Source organism: Festucalex cinctus, chromosome 4, assembly GCF_051991245.1.
Source record: "Festucalex cinctus isolate MCC-2025b chromosome 4, RoL_Fcin_1.0, whole genome shotgun sequence".
NCBI lineage: Eukaryota > Metazoa > Chordata > Actinopteri > Syngnathiformes > Syngnathidae > Festucalex > Festucalex cinctus.
The window spans coordinates 14968793-14993792 of record NC_135414.1 but is presented as its reverse complement, the minus strand read 5'-3'; the positions used below and the strand labels follow the sequence as shown (position 1 = coordinate 14993792).

The following is a 25000-nucleotide window of genomic DNA, read 5'->3' as shown; positions in this document are numbered from 1 at the left end:
CAGCTGTTTCTTTCATGTCCCAGCAAGAAAAAAAAAAAACACAGAGCCCTTGCATTCTTGTCTGGAAATATCCTGCTCTGACCATAGTTATGCTCAGTTTCAAAAGGCCAGCCTTTTAACTGCGTTGTTTCATATCACACGCCCGCTGTGGTTACTTACAGTACGCAAAGGTTTGACTAAACGCAACATAAAGACCAAGGGTAACACAATATTGATGACCATATTGACAAAACCAGAGGTTTGCGCGTCAGTATTGCCAGTCTATTATTCGACACCGGTCAGGCTACCCGTCATTTATCGTCAGGCCGTCATTATTTCAAACCGACCCAGTCCATCAGTCGTCATTTTAACCGTACTTCCATCTTGCTCAATTACAGTTCGTCAGTGCTATTTTAGGACCGTCAGTAAAAAAACGTCACTGTTTCAAAGTTTCCAGGGGGTTCACCAGCAAAATAGGAGTTTTTCCAGTGACGGACTGACAGACACTTCCATCGGTACTACCGAAATCCACCTATAACGTTGGGCAAGTTTTTACACAGTGAGTGACATGACTGAATCAGTGACGTTTAAACGCAAATGCTCAGTATGCAGCTGACATTTATGTACACCAAGTGCAAAAGGGCTACCAATTATTTAAATTCAGAATAACATTTCTGTGCATCAGTGTTAAACTACTTGAGCCTTAATTTTGAGGTGCTTGCATCAAAACATCCACTGTTGGCCTTGTTGTTTATCGGCACAAATTAAAATGGTGGAAAAAAAAAAAAAAAAAGTCCATTGCTGCACCACAGTGAACTTTGCATGGGTCGATTACCGTATTGACGGTTTGTCGTGGTTTTAAAAACTCATGGTTTCAATAACCCCTAATGCTGATTGTCACCAAAAATGAGCTATTTTCTCTTTTGAGGGGCCATCTAGGTAGGGTACAACATGATTGGCTGCCTCCAAAGTTGAGTAAACAGTGCCTCTTTAAAGTTAATCACTCCCAACTTAACTTTAATTTCTCCTTCTTGCTGAGCAGATGGAGAGGAGAAGGGAGGGAGCCAGAAAAAAAGTGTTTTGTTCTGATTAATGTGCATTGTCCTAAAAAAAAAAATTGAAAACATAAAATTTAAAAATGGTGCCAATGGGTACTAATTGGCCCTAAGGGCAACATTAATAGCCTAAAGGTTTGTTTTATAAATAGCTCACTAGTGATGGGACACTGTGGTACTAAGAAGAAATAAAGCAGAAGAACGACATTTATGTATTGACACTTAAACATGATACACCTTTCTTCTATACCAAATATATATATTTATTTTAAAATAAAATGAATTGTGTTCAATGGGGGGAAACTGTTTATTTACCAAAATTCTGATTAAAAATCATTTTAAAGCTGTAATTTATTTATTGAATTCATTTATTATTTATTGAAACCCAACATGATACACATTTCTTCTGTACCACATATATTTATTTTTATTTTATTTTTACATTTGAAAAAGATAATTTTAGAGGTGTAATTTATTTACTAAATGAATTTATTTATTATTTATTTAAATTTAACCCGATACACATTTCTTCTGTATCACATAGAGGTTTATTTAAAAATAAAATAAGTTGTGTTCATTGGGAAAAATAGTGTTTTATTTACCAATATTTTTTTTCTAATCATTTTAAAGCTGTAATTCATTTATTAAATGAATTCATTATTTATTGAAACCTAACATGATACACATTTGTTCTGTACTAATTATATATTTTAAAAATAAAATAGATTGTGTTCAATTTGGGGGGAGAGTTTGTTTATATTTACTTGATATCGGAAATATTTGTTGAGCTTGGTCTTGCACTCAATGTAAGATCCAAACCAGAAACGACAAGCAAAAACAGAACATAAATTTAAGATGGCTTACCAGCATTTCCACCTCCACCAGTTCCTAACGTGTTGATGGTTGCTGGTACAGAGGATGATGGGTAGAGAGGCAGATGTCCGTTCTCACAGCCCTGCTGCTGCCAGCTTCTTCCCAGCCCCGAATCTCTGCTACTTTGCCACCCGTTGAGGCGATCGTCTGAGCCGTAGCGTTGGTGGTGATGCAGACCATATAAGTTACCAGAAGAAGAACTGTTGGTGGAGGATCCCGATGATGTAAGGGTCGACGGAGGAGTGGACTGATGGTGATGCGGTCCGGCAGGCGACGGCCTTTCGAGTGAGTCTCCCGTGGCAGCGGCCCTCTCCTCCAGGTGGTTGAGCCACAGGGCCAACGCGGCGCGGTCCTCCAGGGAGGTGGCAGGGTGGATGAGGGCATAGGATAAGAGTTGGCGAGACTCTTCCAGGTGGCGGCCATGTTCAATTGTGTGCGCAAGGATGCGTGGTAGTAGGCGCATGTACTCGCCCTTGGCTTCCACATTGCCTGGTTTGAGCAGTGGCAAATGGGTGAGGACTAGTGAGATGACACGTTCTTTTGGCTCGCTTTGCCATTGGCTGATAACCTCTGTAGGAAGACAGCATAGGAGAAACAAAAGATTGGCACGCACATTTATAATTGTAAAAAAATAAATACAAATAAACAAACAGAAATAATAATAATAATAATAATAATAATAATAAAAGCATTGTGAAAGTGGAAGTCAACCTTTTTTTTTCACAATATGTTCTAAATATGGTATTCTGGTTAATATTGTGTTATTGTAATATGAGTTGAGCAGCAAAAGCCAGACATTTTTATCCATCACACGGGGCGGCCATTTTGCCACTTGCTGTCAACTGAAGATGACATCACAGTTGCTCGGCTCAGGCAACAACCAATCAGAGTTCACCTGTTCTCTGAAGCTGAGCTCTGATTGGTTGTTACCTGAGACTATGAGTAACTGTGATGTCATTTTCACTGGACAACAAGTGGGAAAATGGCCAACCCCTGAGATGGATAAAAAGGGCTGGATTTTGTTTCATAACTCACACTTCACCAATGTAATATTAATCAAAATGTTATGTTTAGACTAGTGAGGTCACATATAACATATATTCAAAAAATGTTTAAGGTTGACTTCCAGTTATAAAAAAAAAAAACAGTAAATAAACTTACAAATAAAACACACGCACCAACCCAAGTTTTGTTTGTATTTATTTTCTTCTGTTTTATTTGTTGCATTAAGAAATGGTTAAAAACTGCTAAACAACTACGGCCAGCAGCTATCACCCATGAAATGGTTATTTAAGAATGAGAAATTAAAAATTCCATTATGCTATCGCTAATTCAATCTGTTGCCTTCTTTCTCATATCTGTCTTCGCAGTTATGTAGAAATTGTGCCATTAGATTTCAAGATATGCAGCTGGTAAACAAACATACAAACAAACAGGCAAAAATATCACCTCCCTGACTCCTGACACCAATATTGGATATAATCTAATGTTTCAGTATATCAGATGATGCTACTGCAAGTTGTAAGAACATCTAAAAATAAATGAAACGATGACAGATGACTTCACCGTCATGCACTGTCATCCTTTTATTTTGCTGTTTAAATTCTTGCTCCACGTATTCTGCAAAAGGAGACTGTGCTATTCATAATTTTGAAAGGTCATTGAGCTATTGTTGTCTTTGTCAGAAGGCCGTGAGGCGTGGGCCTTGATACTGGACAAGCGCTATAGATTAAAAAAAAAAAAAAAAAAAAAAAAAAAAAGTCAGGGCAAGAGTTTTGGGAAGCCCTAAAAAAAATAAAAATAAAACCGTGACACAACCATACTTCCAGTTTGGGAGACATGTAACTGCATAAATATGCACACACTGCTGTCATTCTCACCCCTAATGGTCTTGTCTCTATTTGACGTATGAGGTGAAACTAGAAAATACATCTGCCACTATGTCCAAAGATATCCTCAAGTTATGGTCTGCTTTGTGGTAACACAGCTCACTCTGTCCTGCTGAATGGACAGCTGCAGCACCGATGAGGCACATGGAAACCCTCATGTGCTGAAGCCTTCCAAACAAGGTTCACATTCATTTTGACTCTTGAGAGATGGGCAGGGTTTACGGACCAAATCATTTTGGAATAAGACTTCAACAGAACGATTTAAAAAACAAAAAAAACAAAAAAAAAACACAACAACAACTCTGGTTTGAAAACTCAGCTACTCTTGTTCTGTTACTTGGACCCCACAGTTCTTATGAAGGCAGGCAGTCTGTCTTGGATTTTAGAAAATGTTTGATATGAAAATCATGTGAATGAAGACATACTACAGGATATGTGTTTCCAAACATAATCATACTGAGTCTGAGAATGTAGAAATTGAGGCAATTCAAGTTTTAATTGAATTGACTTTGGAAATGTCCCTCCAAAAGCCACAGAAACTATTACTCATCTATTTTCCAAGGAGGAGAAATCAATGCATACATTACGTATAGTTGAACTTTTAACCCTGTAAAATGATTCTACTTATGTGCCTTTAACATTAAATTGTCATTCTTTCAAAAGTGGAATTTTGACTATGTTTGAGTGGGATGATGAGAAAAGGGAGGAACGACACCGACTCCAGTGATGATGTAATGCTTCATTCCTTTGAATGAAGCAAGCCTTGGTCCAAGTTGAGAACACAATTTTATTGTTTATTTCCGAATGACTGGAAAACATTAACAGTATGAGAGCACTTAGCATAGCGCAAACCTCCACCATTTTGAGATTTTGCAGTAAAGGAAATTTATAGTTGGCAAATAGATACGTTTTAGCGGGAAGTGACTGAAAGAAAAAATAGCAAAACAGTCATGACTTCATGTTTAGAAGCATTTACTATTAAACATGTGCTTCATTATTGTGTGTGTGGGCGTGTGCGTGCGCATGCGTGTTTGGCATTGCACTGTGATTCAAATTTCAATGTGAATTGATTTTTCAGCTTCAAGTAAGTAGTAGTTTTGACAAAATTGTCATCTATACGTGAAACTTTTCAAAGATGAAAAAAGGAACCTGTACACCTCAAGTTTAGCAAATCATTCTCATGTAACTAGTAAATCCTTTTAACAGAGACACCGTCATCAAAGAATGTATGCAAATCAAATTTTGCATAACTAAGACAATTTACTCGACGGGCGAACAAAAAAAAAAAAAAAAAAAAAAAAAAAAAAAAAAAAAAGTCTTGTTTTGGTTCAAATGTTCACAATACAAAGTGCCATTGCCTTTTGCTGTTACGTAAAGGAGGAAAGAAACATTAGTTTTGTTGGTCCATTCGTCATTTAAATCATCGATTTTCAGTGTCCACCTTTCTCTTACTTGCCATTTTGATGTCAGGTGCGGGTGTAAGCGGCGCTGCTACTGCAAAGACCTTAACGCTGCCTGTGTCGTGCAAAAGCCACCAGCCACCACAATGGTTGTTCTACTATGCAACTCATAGCGAGTGTCAACTTCAAAATAAAAACAAAACAAGTAATACTGTACATGAAATATGTCTTCTAAGGGCAGAGCAGTCCATAAGCGTTTAGTGTCCAAAAGCGCAGTGACAGAGATGAACTGGAGCGCAATATTCAATTTCCAGTCCACAAACTTGCTAGCATACCGCTTATGTGAATCCCTGCTCATTGACCTATCCCACAGAGGTTGAAAGGCCAAGGAGTTCCCCTTGGAGCAACTGCCTTCACTGCAAAAAGCCCATCTGTGCGCCTCACCACTAGATGAGTGAGGACTGCGTCTATAGGTCAAAAGATGAAGGGAAAAAAAAACAAAAACACTGAGTTCCCACTTACACAAACTGACCAAATTATATTTAGCATGGCAAGTGGCTTAAGGTATAGAGAGGAAAATGACAGAGTGATCATTCGCTAAATATGCAAAAGTACAAGTCAGATTCAACAACAAATCAACACAACCACAAGTGGAAGTATTAATAATTCTGATTCAACTGCAACAAGCATTATTAACTTTCTAAGTCACCAGAATGAAGCAGTGTTCAGTACATGGCAAATTCTTCACTTCCTTCCATTTGAAGAATGTATGATCACACCCCGACCCGAGAGGGGAAAGTGTTAACTTGTGGAGAAAGAGAAATGAGGTGTGGCCATGTTATGACAATGCAAGTGAGAAGCATAACTCAGCGCTCATCCCTAAAAACTCACTCACCTCATGATGCCACTACACTGTAAGAAAATGATTCAATGTCAAAATCATTTTTTTGTCAAGAGACAAAACACATGCAGTATACGAGAACACCAATCAGCTGCTCCTTGAAACTGACAGAGAAAACAGCACAACTCGAAGAGGGAAGACTCATATTAAGGTAATTCCACCAGACAAATTATGTGGTTTGCTCTGTGCAAGGTAGAGAGAGAAAGGAGCCTGCTCGGAACTGATGAATCACAGGAGCATGACTGAGAAGAAAACACTGAAACACAGACAGAGGGAGCCATTTGTTCTAGGCACAAACCGCATATCATTATGGACAATGCAAAGCGGTGAACTCTGTGTGCCATTCTGACCTGATATTACACTCTGACCCTCTCTTGGGCACAAATAAAGCCAAGTCATGAGGGGGGAAAAATCCTGCCTGCTGTACAGTATGTGGCCTGTAAAGTCTTCAAAACAATATGACTCTTTTAAATATGTTCAAGGCCACATTTCCAGTTGAGTGATGGTGTCGGAAAAATAATAATGATTCCCAAAATGTCTGTGAGAGGATGACGCAGAGGTAAGGCATTTTTACAACTGACGGGAAGGTTTTTGATCATTACACATGGAAAGAGAGACAAACGGTTACAGTTTGTCTGTGCTATGTAAGTGTCTGGGTTAGAGAATTCAATCCACCCTTCATGACACAATTCGTGTCCCTTGTGAGGAGCAAGCGAGCAAGAGAAAATGGATGGATGCATCAACTTTCTTAAAAAACAAACAAACAAACAAACAAACAAAAAACACGTGTGATTAAAAAAATAATAATATTCATATCAAAGTAACTGGAATAATATGCTATATTGGACAAATAAATGAGGGAGCAGCATGTGTAGACCAGACCTTAGTTTGACCTTGCTTTGAAGAGTCAGTCCTTTTTACAATCTGATCACAAGACACAAATGACAGACGTGGTGGAGACAACGTGATTATTTTTGCACATTTGTTACATGTAAACAAAAACAACCCAAACATACAGCACACATGTACAAACTTGTAGAGATTCCTAGACACGTTAGCTTTCTACCTAAATATAGATGGCGCATTATATGCACAAAGCAAATGCAGATAGTAAACTAATAAGTCAATATTCATGTTTTCAACAGAGTAGAGCACAATCGTAAAAATATGTTCGGAATTGGATGATGGATACTTCGCATGCTTGAGAGAGAAAAATCATGAGAATAAGGTGGGTTTGGAGTGTTGACATTTTAAGAAGTTTAGTTTAATTTTAGCAACTGGGAAAGGTCTGGAAATACATGCAGCCCATGGAAATGTCTAACAAATCAGTATGCGTGTCCTCTAAACTCTGTCCTGCGACTCTCCTGTTAGCAAAACAAACATGCGAGTGGCTGACTTGGTCCGACTGCCGGCTACTCTTTCGAGCCATTGTTGATTCAACACCACATCCGAAACAGCTAGTTCCATTTTCCAACCAACAATAAGAAACCTCAGGCTTAATTTAGGAAAGAGTAACTTAAACGATTAATTTGCGCTCTTTAATGTCCTGGAATACACTTTTATAAAAACAATATACTGTATGGTCAGACAAAGCCAATGAATTCCAAAAATATAAATTAAAGGATGTTGGGGAAGCAGAAAAAAAAAAAAAAAAAAAAAAAGACTGGTGAGCGTGACTTAAGGAGAAGTGGAAGAGAGTTGTAGAGGGTGGGAGGAGATAGAAAGAAAAAGTTCCCGCTGCTGCTTTCCGAGTGGATTCTCCAGCTCAGCAGTGGGGAATGTGCTGGCATACCACAGAGCCTGTTGCTGAAGAATGCAACGATTCCTAACGGACCCACAGCTGAACTTACTAACACACGCGCATACACACAAAATGACCAACAGATAAGATGGGTCTCAACAGCACAAGGTGCTAATGGAGCAACAATATCATTATCAATAGCCTTGATCACGAAACACTGATGAGGAATTCCCATCAGGCTTTTCGCTTTGATTTACTTTGACCCAATAGTGGGCGCTAAATTGCGTGTTCACTCAGACACAGATTGAACGTGATGTTGGCAACCGGTGTTAAAATGATGGAGACTGCCATTTTTCAAAGAAAGTTCTGCGCTTTGGATCAATTCAAGGCAGGGCTGTGCAATTAAATCAAAATTCAATTACAATTTCAATTATTACACTCCACAATTACAAAATCAACATAGTCAGAAGAACAGACATCATAAGGTAAAGGCGTAAGACACAGATCTACAGTAATTATACAAAATGAAATCACAATGAAAGCTGTAGGGAGAATCTTTACAGTAGTCTATGTTGCTGAATTATTATTAATAAAAAGAAAAACAGTGGACTGGAATAGTGACATTAAGATGGAAGAACTCAAAGAGAGATCTGTAAATGTCCATCTAATTGACCAGTATGTCAGACATGACAGACAGGTGATGTTGAATAAAAGGTAACAGACTATCAAATTGTCAGGCAGTTTGTCAGCAGGTGATTTCATGACTCTTCTGTACATCCAGTAATGATGTGGCTTCTTGGACGATAGACTGATTTCAATCAACTGTCCACATGCTGGAATACTGAGCATTTTGAAACCATCAATTGTAATGAAGCTAGCTCAGTCAACCTTCCACTGTTTACGCGAACAAAAGTACTAAACAAAAAATATAAACAACATTAAAATGTGCACTGACTGGGTTTTCTGGCCTCTGAGGCACCCTTCCCCTCCTCCAATACAGTAAAATATTTCAGAATGGTCTAAGCCTTAGACCAACCCTGTGCAATAATCATGCTGTCTAATTAGAATCTTGATATGCTACACCTGTGACTCGGGCAAGTCAGGTCAGGATTATGTCGGAAAAGGAGAAGTGCACTAATTTGTGAACAATATTTGAGAGGAATATGTCTTTATTGTACAAAGTCCGAGATCTTGTGGGAGAATGTGTTCTGGTCCAATGAAACCAAGGTTGAACAATTGAGCCATAATTCCAAAAGAGTATACAGAGAGCCGCAATAACGAAGAGGCATGACTTTGTCAGTCACTTGGAATTGATTATGGTTCACAGACAGCGAGCAACAACCAGTCTGCTACAAAGTATGTTTAAAAAAAAATAAAGTTAGCTAGCTACTCTTTGTTAAAAAGAAATCTTCCCACAACGCTTATCAGTACTGAGTCTCTGAAAATGCTGTTCAGTACTGCTATAAAAAGCTGCTGCAACAAATTATTAGTTTGAGGGTATGTATATGTTTTTGAGGGAACATTTTTTGGAATGATGAAGAGTATGTATTCTGGGCAAAGTGTGACCATATGTGCCTTAAAGGGTTGCTCTTTTTCTTACCCCAAAGTGGGAAGCACCTGCCGGAGACAAAATATTTGTGTTTCTCTTCGACAGGAAAAGGAAAGACATCATCACAGCTACTGTTCACGGCAGCATCCTGTTAAAATGACTTAGCCTGAGAAGTGTGCTAGAATCGAAATATGGAAAATTGCCTTATTAATGTCGCATACAAAAATAACTGTCTCGAGAGCACCTGCCCACTTCTTCAAGTCTGACAACCAAGTAAATCTTAAATGTCATTCTTCAAGTGTCTGACCGGGCCTTTCTGACCCTCACAAGGCATAAGACACCTAATAAGTGCAACCTGTGCTACCTTTAATGTAACGAGCTGAAGGATCACCTGCGGTCAAAATTAATAGTGTGTTTACTGATTAATTTGTCTGGGCTGATTATGTTCCTATAGTATATTATGGAGTCAGTTGAGTCAGTGTTTTCTCACTCATACACCAGTTATTTCCAGAGGTGGGCACGTCAATTAATTTGGTTGCGTATCCGTTATTTGGCAATCATCAACAGTCGGGACCCCGTCAATCTGTCAATATTTTGAGCCGAACCACATTGTAATCGTCAATCCGTCATTTCTCAGCAAAATGGGTGTCCGTCAATGTTTCCGTCATTCGAAGCAGGCATCCATCAACGAGTATTCATCATTAAAATGGGCATTTCGCCATTGACGAACTGAAGGACCTTTTGTCAATATATCCTAGCTGATATTTTTCAAATGTGCACAGATTAATTTGGAACCACATTTGGACATTTTAAGATAAGATAAGTTTGTATTATATTTATTCATTTCTGATTTGTTTTGTAGCAGTCATGGAAGTTTCCTTGTAGGACAAGGCTGTTGAATGGAGAACAATTCTTTTCTATGCCTTACTCCTCCCCACACTTCCCATTTCCTCTTAAGTATATCGTCAACATCCACTGTGCTCTCCTGCTACAGAAATTACTAGTGCTGGAAGACTTGATCGAGCACAGTGGGGATGAAGGAAGAACAGTTGAGTTGCGGTCTACCTGTGAGACTTAAAGTGGCAGCTATGCTGGGAATGTAAACGAACCTCAATTCTGCCAAGGGTGGGCTAGAGTAGCTTAGCTTTCTTCGAAGAAATTGTCAAATTGACAATAGCCCTTTTGCCTGCTCTCAGTGGTTGTGAAAATGAAGGATGTACTGTAGACAAATACAATGCATCAAACCAAGCAAAGTAACGAGCCACCCGTTTCGAAATAGTACCACCTAGGAGTTAAAAGAACTTAGGCATTTTATATTGAATCTAGCACTGTCAAAATGAGAGAAGGTAAATGCCATTTCTGGTCCGTGTTGAGTTCTCAATTGGTAATGATTTTATTATTGTGAGCAAGTACAAAGAACATTTTTTTTTTTACATGTTGCTATTTCTAAAACTGGAGGTTTGTAAAAAACAAACAAACAAACAAACAAACAAAACAAATAAATAAATAAATAAATAAAGTGAAATTGAGAAGTTGAGATAACACCCACTCCACTTCTCGGGTGACCACTACACTGACTGGACTAACTCATAACATAACTAAAATACACAACAAACATTTTTGAATAAGGTTTAGCCGTTTGGCTTTAAACGAGTTGCTATTTTTATTTTAACTCTATAGTGTCTCATGGAAACATTCCATTAGCGCTATTCTGTAACAAATCCTGATGGAGTTGTACTTCTTGTCCTACGCAATAATGATTAATATACACTGTATGTATTCATTACAAATGGTATCTCATTGGAGTCATTTATAGATGCCAACCAATGCATCTCCAAACTGGTACTATTCAGTATATGACAACTTCACATAAGTGCGTGTTTGATAGCAGCATTTTACCAAAACTTCTGCAATAGGCAGAGCTATTTGTTCCTGCAGTTGAGATTGGACAGCTCCATAAGCCTCAAACAAAGGAATGTGCATTACTTACTTACTTGGTTGGGATTTGCGGCTAATATTAAGGAGTTGGTGGTAGGGCTGCACGATATTGGAAAAACATGCGATATGCGATACACTTGCTGAACATAGCGATATCGATATTGTTGCGATATTTAACATTTACCTAAAGAAATTACATTTTTATTACCTAATGAAAGAAAAACATTTTTCATGGGGGAAAATAAGCAACCTTCATGTAAGCTTAGTTAATTAAGTGTAATTATGTCTTGATAATTTTCAACTATTGAATGGCGATGCACATTTTAGTTAGCATCTGAGTGGTCAAATTCATATAAAAAGCAAAAAATTCCATATAAAACTTATTGCGTGCCTTTGCGATATGCATATTGCAAGGGCCAATATCGCGATATCGATATTTTTTCGATATATTGTGCAGCCCTAGTTGGTGGTAATATTATCAACAACTGCCTACTAGCGCAGTGGGGAAGGGCTGGGGTCATATATAGTCTATATGGGGAAACGCTGAATGTCTGGTCATCTATGACACAGACTGGTGTCCTTCACCTGTTTTTACCCTCTGACATTCAATCTCAGCATCTATTCCATAGATGTGTGTACAACTCACACTTCAACCAGTGTTGTAAAAATGCTTGTTCAGACAAGTGTTGCAAATATTGCGTACAGTGTATTTTGACCAAAGAATCACAACACATTTTCTTAGCAGACTTCAGAACTGCTTCAAACAGGAAAAAAAAAAAAAAGCACAATATATTTCCTTTAAAAAGCTCAATCGAAATGGGTTTAACCTGCTTCTTGCCCAATCTCAGCTGAGTTAGCCATAAAGATACCAATGGCCTTGATTGCATAATCGCATCCGAAATTCCTGTCATAAATGACACCTTTCCCACATCTCTTTTGCCCTCAGTCCCTCACTACATGCACATCTTTGAAGCATCAAGCATCAATTTCCACCAGTACCAACAGTAGCCAAGCTCATTTTCCCCTCTATACATACACAACTGACAAAAAGGTCCTTTAGTGTAGAAAGAGCAAGAAAGAGACAGGCCTTATTTCATTTTCCCCTCTGGTCGTTTTGGCAGGCTGTCTGTCCCCATTCCTGAGGTTCAGTATGAGTTCACAGAACTTGCTGTCAATTTCCAGAAATAAACTGTTTGCTCATGCGTGGGTGCTATGAAATAGTTTGGTGTCCAAAAGAGAGAAGAGTTTTTCTCTCGTATGCGACCTCTTTAAATAAGGAAGTAAAGCATACAGCACAAATGTTCTGTGGACCAATCAACGAACAGCGTGTATAGAACCAGAACTCACACAAGAGTACCATTACGACCAGCACTCCAATGCAGAGGTACTGAAAGTAGGAAGGTTTAGGTCAGATATTTCAGGATCAGGACCCTTTATAAATGGTGCATTATGGAACAGAACTGTACTGCCAATAATACATAAAAAATAGCTTTAAAATTTTACAGTAATATAAGGATAATCACAGCATTCACCACATGTAATCACTGTTACGTAAAAAGATCAACTAAGATTCTGCAATATTTAATACTGAAATGTAAGAAAATGACAATATTGAAAATCTTGCTTTCAGCTTAAAAAAAAAAGAAGCTAAAAATGGTATCATACTGACGTCATCTTTCCCATTCTTTGCCCCACCTACTCTGACTTTCATTGTCCTGCCTTTGACACTGCAGCATACCTCTGGAGACACTCAACTGAAGGCGGAATCAGCTTTTCTTTTCCACTATGTATTTTCCCACCTTAAGTTTAGAATACACTCGTCACACTCTTGCTGAGCCCTTGAGTCTAACAGCCCTCAGACTTTCCCACATTCCTAGACAGTATCCCCAACATTGTACAGTAAACAATGGTTACAGTACAATGTTGGGGATTAATTAATTTTAACAAAATGGTTACTAACCATTTTGTGATTGAAGACAGACAATTAAACATGGAAAATCCACAAAATAGCAATAGCCCCTTTTAAAATATGTTCTATGAACCAACACTAGTCTGATTAATGTGATGTTTGTGGAATATGAATTAAGATGGAAAATCCACACGTTTTTATCCATCTCAGGAGCAGGGTTATTATAGTTTGGGAATTTTCATTTTAGTTTTTATTTGGTTTTGGGTTATTGACTTTTTTATTTGGTTTGTTTTAATTAGTTTTCAGGGTGGTTCTGTTGAGTTTTTATTCGTTTTATTTAAAAAAAGAAAAAGAAAAAAAGAATGCTTAGTTTTAGTTGTAGTTGTAGTTGTGTGTATTATTTTTTTTTTGTGTGTGTATTACTTGTGCCCAGTATTTAATAAACACCATGCTAAAATGAAAAAAAAAAAGTAACACATTTCTTACCTAGCGTTGTATTTCGGCTGAGTTAAATTAAAAAGCAGGCGAGCTGAGCCATTGGAGCCAAAAGTCAAGAATGCAAAATTGTTGCCTCAGAGCGACGTCATTTGAAGGTGCTTTTCTATTGGCTGCTGCTAGATGACATCACTTGTGTGTGAGATACACTTTCAAATGTCTTTATTCTGGTTAGTACCAAAATAAACATAATTAAAATCATATTTAAAATCATCCCCCAAGGCTCATGTATTAAATTAATTACCAAAGACTAAAACGAAGGACATTTTCGCTATAATTATAGTTTTAGTTAGTTTTGTGAAAAATTAAATGTAGTTCCAGTTAGTTTTCGTTTTTTAAAAAGCATTTTCATTTTTATTTTATTTAGTTAACAAAATTGTTTTCTGAATTTTACTTTTAGTTTTCTTGAACTAAAATAACCTTGCTCAAGAGGCGGCCATTTTGCTCATGTGATGTTTACTTTGCAAGCCGAGCTCTTAGGCATTGCGATGTTATTTTCAGTTTCATTATAACCTACAAAGATTCAAGAGTGTGCCAGATGTAGAAAAGCATCTCCAGAACATAAATGTGCTTCCTCCATGTTTCAAAGTCTTCTTTTCTTTGTATGCTTCAACGGTGGCCTGTAAAGCTAGAGCCGTTGTTTCTGCGCCAAAATACTCACATCTGTCCAGAGGATATTTTCCCAGAAGCTTTGTGGCTTGTCAATTTTGCCAAAATGTGTTGTCAGTTTCAAGGTTTTTTTTTCTATGGCCTTCGTTAATGGAATTGTAGTCACGACGACTATGTTCTTATGTGTTAACCTTTTAAAATTAAGGCCTGAATTGAAAAATTAAGCGACACATGCATTTGTGCCCTCTTATGAAATGAAACAAAGCTGATATGTGGAATATCTACCAGTTATGACAATCTGTGGTTCACGAAACAAGGAAGCTTCTCAGTCGCTGAGAAGTAGGCCACTGAGGATTCCATTCATTTGTACACTGCTTTCCAAATAGTTGCGCTTTTCCACTCAGCTCAAGACTTTCAGTTGCAGTTTAACCCTTAACCGGTCAGCAAGAATTTCTATATCAGGATTATTTATCTCTTTGTGCACTTTGTCAAGATAAACCCAGTATGTATATAGAAATACTGATACTGGTAGCTACTGTAGATGTGCTTGAGAGCAGAGCAGTATGTTTGATCATAAACTTTGACTCCAAAACTGCTGAATGAACAGATTGTATCCATGTACTACATAGCAAAGGTTGTGGGAAAGTTGGCAGTGTGCGTTTAAAGGGCTCTATTTAGTATCCTAATGCAGGGGTCCGGAACCTCCAGGTGATGTATTGGTACTGGCCCGCAGAAAAAGGGGGGGAGAAAAAAAAAAAAAAAAAAAAAAAAGTCTTTTACATGTTTGTCCTCTGCCAACTGCTTTATTTTGGAAAAATGGCAACTTCTTATTCCTAAGTCTGTTCCCACTCTTAATAATAATAATAATAATAATAATAATAATAATATTATTTTACTTTACAAGCTTAACACAGCTAAAATTCACCACAAATAAATGTTGCTGGAGACCTTTTTTCATATGTTCCATGACTTTTACCAAATGATATATTAGGAAGAAAATACTTAAGAGTCTTGATCCCATCTAGTGATTCACATTTCAGTCCAAAGTCTGCTCTTTTTACTGTGACGTCCAGATTTGGGTGGGTCACATTTGTCTTCCATCAGCCCAACATATGACTGTCATGCAGGGCTCGCACTGATTTAGCCTCATGGTGGTTTGAATTACATTAAACATAGTTGCGCTGTATTCTGGAAGTATTTGGTATTTTGGATACTTACTCTTAACAGTACATGCAAGAGAGCAAAAAATGTACTCGTGTCAAAAAGCCAAAATCATAAAGGGCCGTTATAGACTTTCATTAAACTTGTTATTAATATTAATAATAATAATAATAATAATAATAATACGTTTTTTGCTCTGCAATTGGCTGGCAACCATCTCAGGGTGGACCCTGCCTACTGCCCTATGCCAAATGGGATAGGCTCCAACAACCCCTGAGACCCTTGTGAGGAGCAAGCAGTTAAGAAAATGGATGGATGGATAAGTTTTTTATGTACAGTATTACATTTGCGTCGTAACCTTTTTATTTTTTTCTGGTTTTCCCAATATTAAGTAATAATACGATGTTGAAGTCAAAATTAAGCCGGCACAACCCCCCCACCGGCCTTATATTAACTGCCTACGAGCTGTGTATGTCTCATCGGTACCTTATAGTATATACGGTAGTCTGCTCGCGAAGTGGGAGTAACAAGATGGCCGCCCTGTGACTTCAACGGCTTGCGCTGGCGTGTATGGGCTATCGGCTATCCAGTCATATGTACAGGTCAGTGTTCTGCAACAAGTCACTTGGAGTTCAGAGGTAAAAAAAAAAATAATACTCCAAAAAACAAAAGTTGGTGCTCTTTTTTTTGGAACATCTTTTTTTTCCTGTTTTTTGAATAATGTTTTCCCCCCTGTTTTTCTGAATATTTTTTACATATTTTTTTAGTATTTTAGTACTGATGCAATTAATAAGTAAAATAATTGATCAGCCCACAACAACAGTCAAAGTAGTGACTACAACATACCAAATACTACTAATACATACTCAAATAACCCTCCAACCAAATAGGCATTAATTCTGAAATAATATTGGTGTGTCTCATTAACTACAACCAACTGATTACCACATATTTTGCTGATTCAATTTAAGTAAAAGACACCACAAGCAGCACAGTCCAAAAGGGACCATTCTAGTTCAGTGTGACTTGCTGTTGTATGAAATATTTTTTAAATGATGTGGTGGTATTGCTCGATTCGACTCACTGTTTCCCCTTAGTCGTAACGAGGCGTTTTTGAGCAACATACTAAACTACCAATTGATTCTGATTATGGACTATCCCCAACATCCAGTCCTGACAAAGCATCCTTGAAAAAGACACTAAACTGCCAGTTAGTAGTAGTACTAATGACTGTGTGTGAATCAGGCGCTTACTTTTCTCCGCTTGTGATTGCTATAGGAAAAAAATGGATGAAACTATTTTCTAGCAACTATGACAAAATATTGTACTCAATTGATAGACCTGTCATGCATGTTACTTAGAACCAGTTAACCTCTGTTCCTCATAAAACCAACTGAGTAACAAGTGTCTCCATGACCACGGACGTAAGAATCAGTCTCCAAATACCACAGCTGGAGTGAACACTCAACTTCACAAGCCTTTTCGTGTGTCATTTCCAACAAACCAGTGCTGTCAATCTCACAAAGCTAATTTTTATTCATGCACTCTTTCCACTAACACCATAAACGTTTTGCACAAAGAGCCATTCAGATTCATGTAAAATTAAGAGTGGCTCTTATCCGTGTTTCTCTCCATGTCGTTCGTTAAGTACATTTGCTTCATTTGCTTGCTGTGTGGACAGGGGACATTATCATGTTACGTCACCCAAGTAATGCCTGCTTTCTACTGAAACACTGTGTGAACCAGCAGATGTGTAGTGCAGATGTTGCCATAGGTACGACACCAGCTCTCCACAGCAGCAACAGTAACACTTCAGTTTTTCATGAGACACGCAAGTTACCAAGGTTCGTTTCCATGGCCACGCTGCAGTCTGGTGCAACAAAACTCAGCCAGATCTTCCCAGGAGGGCCTTTGGGCCAATTATTTTACTGACAGTGAGGACCTTGTGGCTCACTGGCAGACGTATGTGGACGACAACTAAATTAAACAAGTGGAAACACAAAATTCTTTGCGACTTCTTTTACATTAATAGGATGCTAGCAGGTGAACCCTGTGAATGTACTTATTTGTGACCTTTGAAAAAGCCACTCAATAGGATAGTGCTGCTGACGTTGAAAAGCTTTCATGGTACATGGTTTTTCCTAGCTCAAATTGAGGCAGAGGTGGTGTCACCCTGACTATGATGGGTGACTACCGATACCAGTCTTATTTTAAAGGGGTCCTTGACTCATTGAGCCATTTTCAGCAGTAAAATGTTAATATTTTGTCTATAATTAATGTGGTAACGTCATTATTTTTCACGTACATTTAATTAAAAAGTAATTCTTCTACTTGCTGTCGACTGATGATGACATGACCTGTGCTGAGGAAGTAGGCAACGGCCAATCATGGCTCGGTTTGCTGACCAACCCAGAAAACAGGTGAGCCATGATTGGTCGTTACCTACTTCCTCAACACAGGTGATGTCATCAGTTGACAGCAAGAGTAAAAAAAAAAAAAAAAAAATGTTTTTAAAGGTATTAAATGTGCATGACAAATAATGAAGTTATCAGATTAATTCTAGACAAAATATGAACTTTTCACTGTTAAAAATTATTCAATGAGTCAAGTATCCCTTTAAAAGGTATCGGTACTCACGGCGGTGACCAATACCATTATGGGCCGCCCTCCAGCAGCCATTTTACGATCAGGGACTAGAAATTAGAGATTATATGAATACAAAGTTGCCATTAATTTTTTACCATTTTTTAAACTATAATCATTACAAATTCACTGTTATGTTTTATGTTTATTGTATCTACTGTATGACTTTGGCGATGGCTGGAGCGCGCCACCTCTGCCTCGCAACCAGGAAATGGGCGTGTGCAATGGTTGCTCCATGATCTGTTTCTACTTCGGTACATTAAAGTTTAAAAAATAAATAAATAAGTAAATAAATAAAATAAATTAAAAAATAAATAAAATAAAATTTCTGGTGCACTGCTGTTGATATAGCGCCTCCCTAATGCCACAACACTGCAACTGCAGTTAAAATTCGTTCCTGCCGAGCTCAATCAACACTGCTGGAACTCTGCGTTGGGCGATGTCAGGCTCAGGCTGGAGATGGCAAGCAAATTAGGTGGCCGCCTCTGAATTTTACACACAGGAAAAACCCTGGCCATGCATTAGCTATGAAACAAGCTATACAAAGTGTGTTGCATTTAAGTGTGCACTGTGTGACAGTGTGTGTAATTCTTTTCATTTAGTGTGTTTAGTTTTACAGTTAACATCAACTGGAGTGTAATAAACGGCTTGAAAGCAGCAACACTTGACTGAGGGACTGTTCGCTATCTGCCAAACTCAGTCTGCTCAGGGAGGGCAGAATATAACTATGTCCACGAAAGCAGACTGTTTATCTTTGTATTGAATCAAAATAACACGTTTGCAAACATCTGCTTTTACTTTGGATAACAATGATCAACATTCTTACCCATTTTGTGAACTGAATCATAATTAATTTATGTTTGGGAATGTTCTGCACTGTCCATTTCAAATAATGACCTGTTTTTGAATGCCCCATAAGCCAACTGAACATTTTAATTAATACACAACAGTGGTTGTATATTGAATGCCAAAACAATACACACTAACATCGTGACAACATTTCAACAGACCTGTAACATGCCGATATGAACGCACTTAACAATTCATTGTTTTTATCTGGCAAAACAAGATGCAACATTAGTTTTGTCATTGACATTTATACAATTAATAAGCATATTGTGAGGGGAAAAAACACTGGAACTAGCAACAGTTGTTTTGTTTTTTTCTGAGAAGCTGGCTGACCTACCTGGATTGTTGGCATCTGCCTCCAGAACTTGCAGTTCCGTGCAGTCTGCGAGGGAGTGCTCCAGGCAGAGCTGCAGGAAACGGGCCTGGGTCCGGCTCACCCTCTTCAGCAAAGACAGCAGAGCCACCGTCTGCTCACACTCATTCCACCCTTTGAACCAGCTGGCTAGTATGCCCACCTGATCGCGAAACATCATGGTCTGGGAGAGGGGCGGCAGGCGGGGTGGGGTGACGGCGGTGCTGCCGGGGTTCCCAAAGCAGCTTTGGTTTGGGAGGGGCGGTTTAAGAAGGAGGGACTCACAGAGAGCACTTCCCTAAACTTTTCACCGACGTTCTGGGTAAAGTTGAGGAAGGATCTTGGGGTCTTGGAGTGTTGGATGGATTCAGCTGAAGTTGCGGGAGGCCATTCTTAGCTTTGGCAGCAGCAAGACAGTGGTCTTGTTGGTGCCAACGTGTGTTGATCCACAAAGTATTCCTTCAGGAGCAGAGTTGGCCTCTAGTGAGGACGCAGGTGATCCTCTGATATAACTCGCCCTCAGCTAATTACTCACCCAAGGAACCAATATTTGATGAGTCAGCTTTTCACCTGGCAATATGTCTCATCAGCATCTGCATCACTGGCATATTCTTAAAGGAACCCCTTTCTGGCCTGTAGGAAAGTGTTAAAGGAGAATGGTTAAGTCAGTCTTATCATATGAGCCCTGCCCTTTCCATAAAAACCCACCAATGTCCCGTTGCTTCAGCCATGCACACTTTGGAACAGAGCTGCTGTAAAGGGGCATTTATAGGTCGCCTCCTCGCCGTCGCCCATGCGTTTAAGCTCGTGGTATTCATTGCCGGGACAAAAATAAATTATTTTCGCTTCTGGTATCCACCCATTCCTAAAAATACAGCAGTCTGTCGGCTACTCCCGGCGCTGCATCCCGGAATGACCCACAGGAAGGACGCCGGTCGGTTTAGGGACGAAACGCAAGCAGGAGTGTGCGTGCGTGCGTGTACGTGCGCGCTGGTAGGGGCTGGAGTAACTTCCGCTGCCTTATTTTAAATGACGGCCTTGTCTTATAAACATGTACTGTGGCTTGTGTGAAAGCTGAAAAGTGGCCGCGTTTTGAGGAGCTCGAGCGAGGAGCTGACGCTGCCCACAGGCTCGTAGCCGCTTTCTAAACCTGTCACTTTGCTTCATCAGCACACAAGGAGTGACCACCGAGGGAGTGTGTGTGACTGTGCCTGTGTGTAGCCGATGAATACCTCAATGCAAGAAGTCTTCGATTAATTAAAGGACAACGTCCAGATAGAGTGTCAACATTACCTCAACGAATTCGTCTTAAAGTATTTGTGGGTTATCAATCGTATTCAACTGTATCCTACATGGCAAAGTCGCGAATACTCAGGATCTGATTCACAAATGCCTGCTGCGTCAACAGGTAGAAAACGTGTTCTCACTTAACTGCGACTTCAGGTTTAATAAGCAAATCAGGTCTTTGGGAGATGAAATCAAATGAGTTCAAAAAAAGAAGAAGAAAGAAACAGACATTTGATTGGCAATCCACTCGGAAAATAAGAGACGACTGTGCTCCGTAAAGACGGGAATACTCGTGAATAAAATTACCTTGTGGTACTGTTTGCATCGCTGGCTTTGTCTCAAGACGAGCGACAGACGCAATCTTTTGGAGGGAGCGGTGCCCCTTCACTCCGGGTCTGTGGGTTTTGCCATCTTGACTAACTTTTCCTCCGTCTCTCCCTCCAGGTCGGCCTGCGCCTGCTCTATGCGCAGCAGTCGTTTGAAGGCAATATGCCGAGCAACATCTGCTTCAAGATTTCAAAATAAGACAAACAGTTGCTATTAATTGTTTTGAAATAGTGTGTTTGAGTTGTTTTTTTTCATGATCTAATTTGTCACAAATACTTTGGCACATCAGTAATGCAATACTTTAAATGAGAGTTGATCAATTATCACTGCATGGTGACTTGAAAATTCATTTCAGTCCCAAGAATGTGAGATTTTCCATTGAACTCCACATTCATTGTATAAAGCAAATGTTATGCTGCAAAATTTTTGTTGATCAAGCCCCCTCACTTTTTTTTTTTTTTTTTTTAAATTAGCTTCAAACAAAAAAATGTTCATGCAAATTGGAAAATAAGTGAGCTTTCTGACACACACGCACATGGTGGACCCTTACAGCATCATTCAGTGAGCTGACTGACTGCAAACTGTTAATCAAATATATTTTTAATTTATGCATCGTGCAACAGCACACATAATACAAAATGTCACTGTTCTAAATGATACTTTATTATTATTTAGCAGTTGTTGTTTTTAGTAATGGTTTTATTATCCATAAAATGTTTTTTGATTAAATGAGTCATTCTGATCATACTGAATATTTTGCACATTTCTTTGAAATTGCTGTCCAATTTATCATGATGAATTAAAAACTGATTTTATTTTTCAGTGCACTTATTTCACGCGTTAGTTGGCAAAGTAATATACAGGACATGCCCAAATCATGCACCAATCCAGTCAATGAAAACTTACAAATAGTCAACTGAAGGAGGTATAATTCATATACATTTATCATTGTTCTTGTATGTGTGACATTAATATTTGACCGCTTATAATAACCTCAGATTTTCATTATTTAAAATAAAAATAAAAATAAAAAATCCTTCATTTTGACTGAGTGACTAGATGGCTACGCATGAGACAGTACTGTCATGTAAACAACACATAATCAACCTTTATTAGTTTGGCTATGTTAATGTTAGGTTCTGGAAAGGAATGGATGGATAGGAGCATTGTTGGATATGTACACACAACTTATAGTTTAATCATAATCACTTATGGGCTCCTCAGCATTAGTCTCAAGGATATTGTTAACAGGTGTGAAGGAAAACATCCTATCAGCAATTACGGAATTTCAGGTTTTACTAATGATAAACTGCTTCGATTTATTTTCTTCCAGGATGAATAGCTTTAATTTTGAAGGCATGCACAATCTTGTTCCGGCTATATTTGGGTGCCTTGATGCTGACAAGCTAGCGCAGGCAGTTTCCACATGCTAATCATTAACAGTGGAGCATGACGTCAGGGGCTTGGCAGCGCGAGGCAGCACCAAAATAGAGAGTGAGAGTGAGTGAGAAACAGAGACCCTGCGACAGAGAGGCGGCCAACCACCACACGACACCACAAGAAAATGCAAGAAAGACTTCGGTTTCCACAGAAAACCAGGGGCACGTTGTACCAGCAAAGATTCAGTTGTTGTGCAGGTGTATAGTATTCGTTGTGTTGCATATGTTGCTGGTGAGTATCTGGCGTGCTACAGTGGTAAGCGGTCAGGAACAGAAAGGACGTCTTTACCGAACATTTTCACTGACTATCATTGAATTTTTATTTATTTATTTATTTATTTATTTATTTATTTATTTATTTATTTATTTATTTAAAATACTTGTTGCATGCAATTGTAATAATTAGGCTACATGACTCTTTCTTTAACCAATCAGACTTTAAATTCGCCTCACAGTTGGCCCTCAATTAAGTCAGCTTTTCTGTCCTCTGATTTGTTGGTTTAGTAAGGCCAAGTTTGACTAGCAAAACATAATTGTAGCTGTATGGATATTAGGGATTATGTAAATTACCGCAATATCGTGATATTAAAATTGCTATATATATATATATATATATATATATATATATATATATCAAAAACATATTATAGGCTATATCAATGCAAGATATAGTAATCATCCATCCATCTTCTTAACCGCTTATTCCTCAGAAGGTTCGCAGGGGAGCTGGAGCGTATCCCAGCTGGCTTTGGCAGTAGGCGAGGTACACCCTGAACTGGTTGCCATCCAATCAGCAGGGCACACAGAGACGAACAAACACTCACACTCACAAAAACACCTAGGGACAATTCAGTGTTCAATTAACCTGCCAAGCATGTCTTTGGAATGTGGGAGAAGACCGGAGTACCCGGTGAAGACCCACGCAAGCACGGGGACAGCACGCAAACTCCACCCAGGAAGGCTGAAGCCCGGACTCGATCTTGCGTCCTCAGTACTGGGAGGTGGACGTGCTAACCAGTCATTCACCGTGCCGCCAGATAGTAATCAATTGAACTAAATAGAGAACACAAGTGTTCGAGTTAATAAGCTGTGTGGAACTAACATTTAGAACAATAATGATGTTAAAAACTTTATGCTTAAAATAAACATGAGTTTACAACTGACATGTTGAGAAAATTTTACTTATATTAGCTTTCCACAGTCATTATTTGATTAACTTATTTATATAATGATGCTGGTATTAATTATTTATTTTAGAAGCATGTCAATTCCAGCTCTTTATTTTGGTCATTGTGGTTGGCTCATAACTATGAGCCCTTTTTGATTATCATCAAGAAAATAAAAACATCCATCCATCCATCCATCCATCCATCCATCCATCCATCCTCTTATACAGTACAGTACATAATGTATATCTTCCATATAGCAAATTAGTATTGAGGTGGAAAAGTGGTGCAGCACCACTTTTCCCAAAAAGTTGCAAATATTTAAATGTTTTTTTAATTTTATTATTATTATTATCCATCCATCCATTTTCTTGACCGCTTATTCCTCACAAGGGTCGTGGGGGCTGCTGGCGCCTATCTCAGCTGGCTCTGGGCAGTAGGCGGGGGACACCCTGGGCTGGTTGCCAACCAATCGCAGGGCACACAGAGACGAACAACCATCCACACTCACACGCACACCCAGGGACAATTCGGAGCGCCCAATTAACCTGCCATGCATGTCTTTGGAATGTGGGAGGAGACCGGAGTACCCGGAGAAGACCCACGCGGGCACGGTGAGAACATGCAAACTCCACCCAGGAAGGTCCAAGCCTGGACTCGAACCGGAGACCTCAGAACTGGGAAGCGGACGTGCTAACCACTCGCCTACCGTGCCGCCCTTATTATTATTATTATTATTATTATTATTATTATTATTATTATTATTATTATTATTATTATTATTATTATTAATGTATTTGTTTATTTTGAAACGTCAATCCCCCACCGTTTCCCAATTTAGGATGTGAAGTCATTTTCTGCAGTTGCTTCTTGAAACCAATAGATGGGTGTAAAGCTACGTAAAATCCATGGTCAGGTAAAAGACCACTCCGAATTGAAAAGTGTATTCCCCTTGTGTATGACTAAATTAAATAATTATCTATCTATCTATCTATCTATCTATCTATCTATCTATCTATCTATCTATCTATCTATCTATCTATCTATCTATCTATCTATCTATCTATCTATCTATCTATCTATCTATCTATCTGTCTGAATGCATGAAAATAATTAAACATAAGTATAGTACAGTGTTGAGTATGGTACCATTGGGGATGAAATTTCCGTTTGCCCGACGGTCATCGAAGGCAGCACCTCGTCGCGGGCCAGTCAGTGAAGGGTTAAAATATAATAGGATGAATGGAGCTTCTGATTATAGACGCCAGTCAGGATCGTAGGAGGAGGTCGCCTCGCTATCTAGTCGTTCAAAACCGATTTCATAAACTTTTAGAGGTAATACCACGTGTTTTGGCGAAACACTATTGAGTGTTTTAACCGAGGTGGAGAAGACACCGAGCCCGCGAACATCTGAAAGTCGGACAGTATTGTCAACATG

General features: G+C 38.7%; 3 protein-coding genes across 8 annotated transcripts in view; 1 reads left to right on the top strand and 2 right to left on the bottom strand.

Annotated features, from left to right (window-relative positions):
- Window positions 1–21081, bottom strand: part of samd4a (sterile alpha motif domain containing 4A) — a 45216-nt gene extending 24135 nt beyond the window's left edge. For 2 of the 3 annotated variants that reach the window (XM_077519138.1, XM_077519140.1), the window contains exons 1-3: window positions 20937–21081; window positions 19329–19976; window positions 1899–2477 (exon numbers count right to left, since the gene is read on the bottom strand). In XM_077519138.1, coding sequence (XP_077375264.1) covers window positions 1899–2477; window positions 19329–19524 — 775 coding nt within the window. In that variant the 5' untranslated portion in view covers window positions 19525–19976; window positions 20937–21081. The remainder of the gene's footprint in view (window positions 1–1898; window positions 2478–19328; window positions 19977–20936) is intronic. The other variant, XM_077519139.1, reaches the window with a different exon arrangement.
- LOC144017507 (C-myc promoter-binding protein-like) overlaps window positions 1–25000 on the bottom strand; it is a 265503-nt gene that overhangs the window by 135687 nt on the left and 104816 nt on the right. The window lies entirely within an intron of this gene.
- The window catches only part of pacsin3 (protein kinase C and casein kinase substrate in neurons 3), a 26835-nt gene continuing 26604 nt past the window's right edge, over window positions 24770–25000 (top strand). For all 4 annotated transcript variants that reach the window (XM_077519133.1, XM_077519135.1, XM_077519132.1 and 1 more), the window contains exon 1: window positions 24770–25000. This exon is cut by the window's right edge and continues 160 nt beyond it. The gene's annotated coding sequence lies outside the window, so the exon portion shown is untranslated.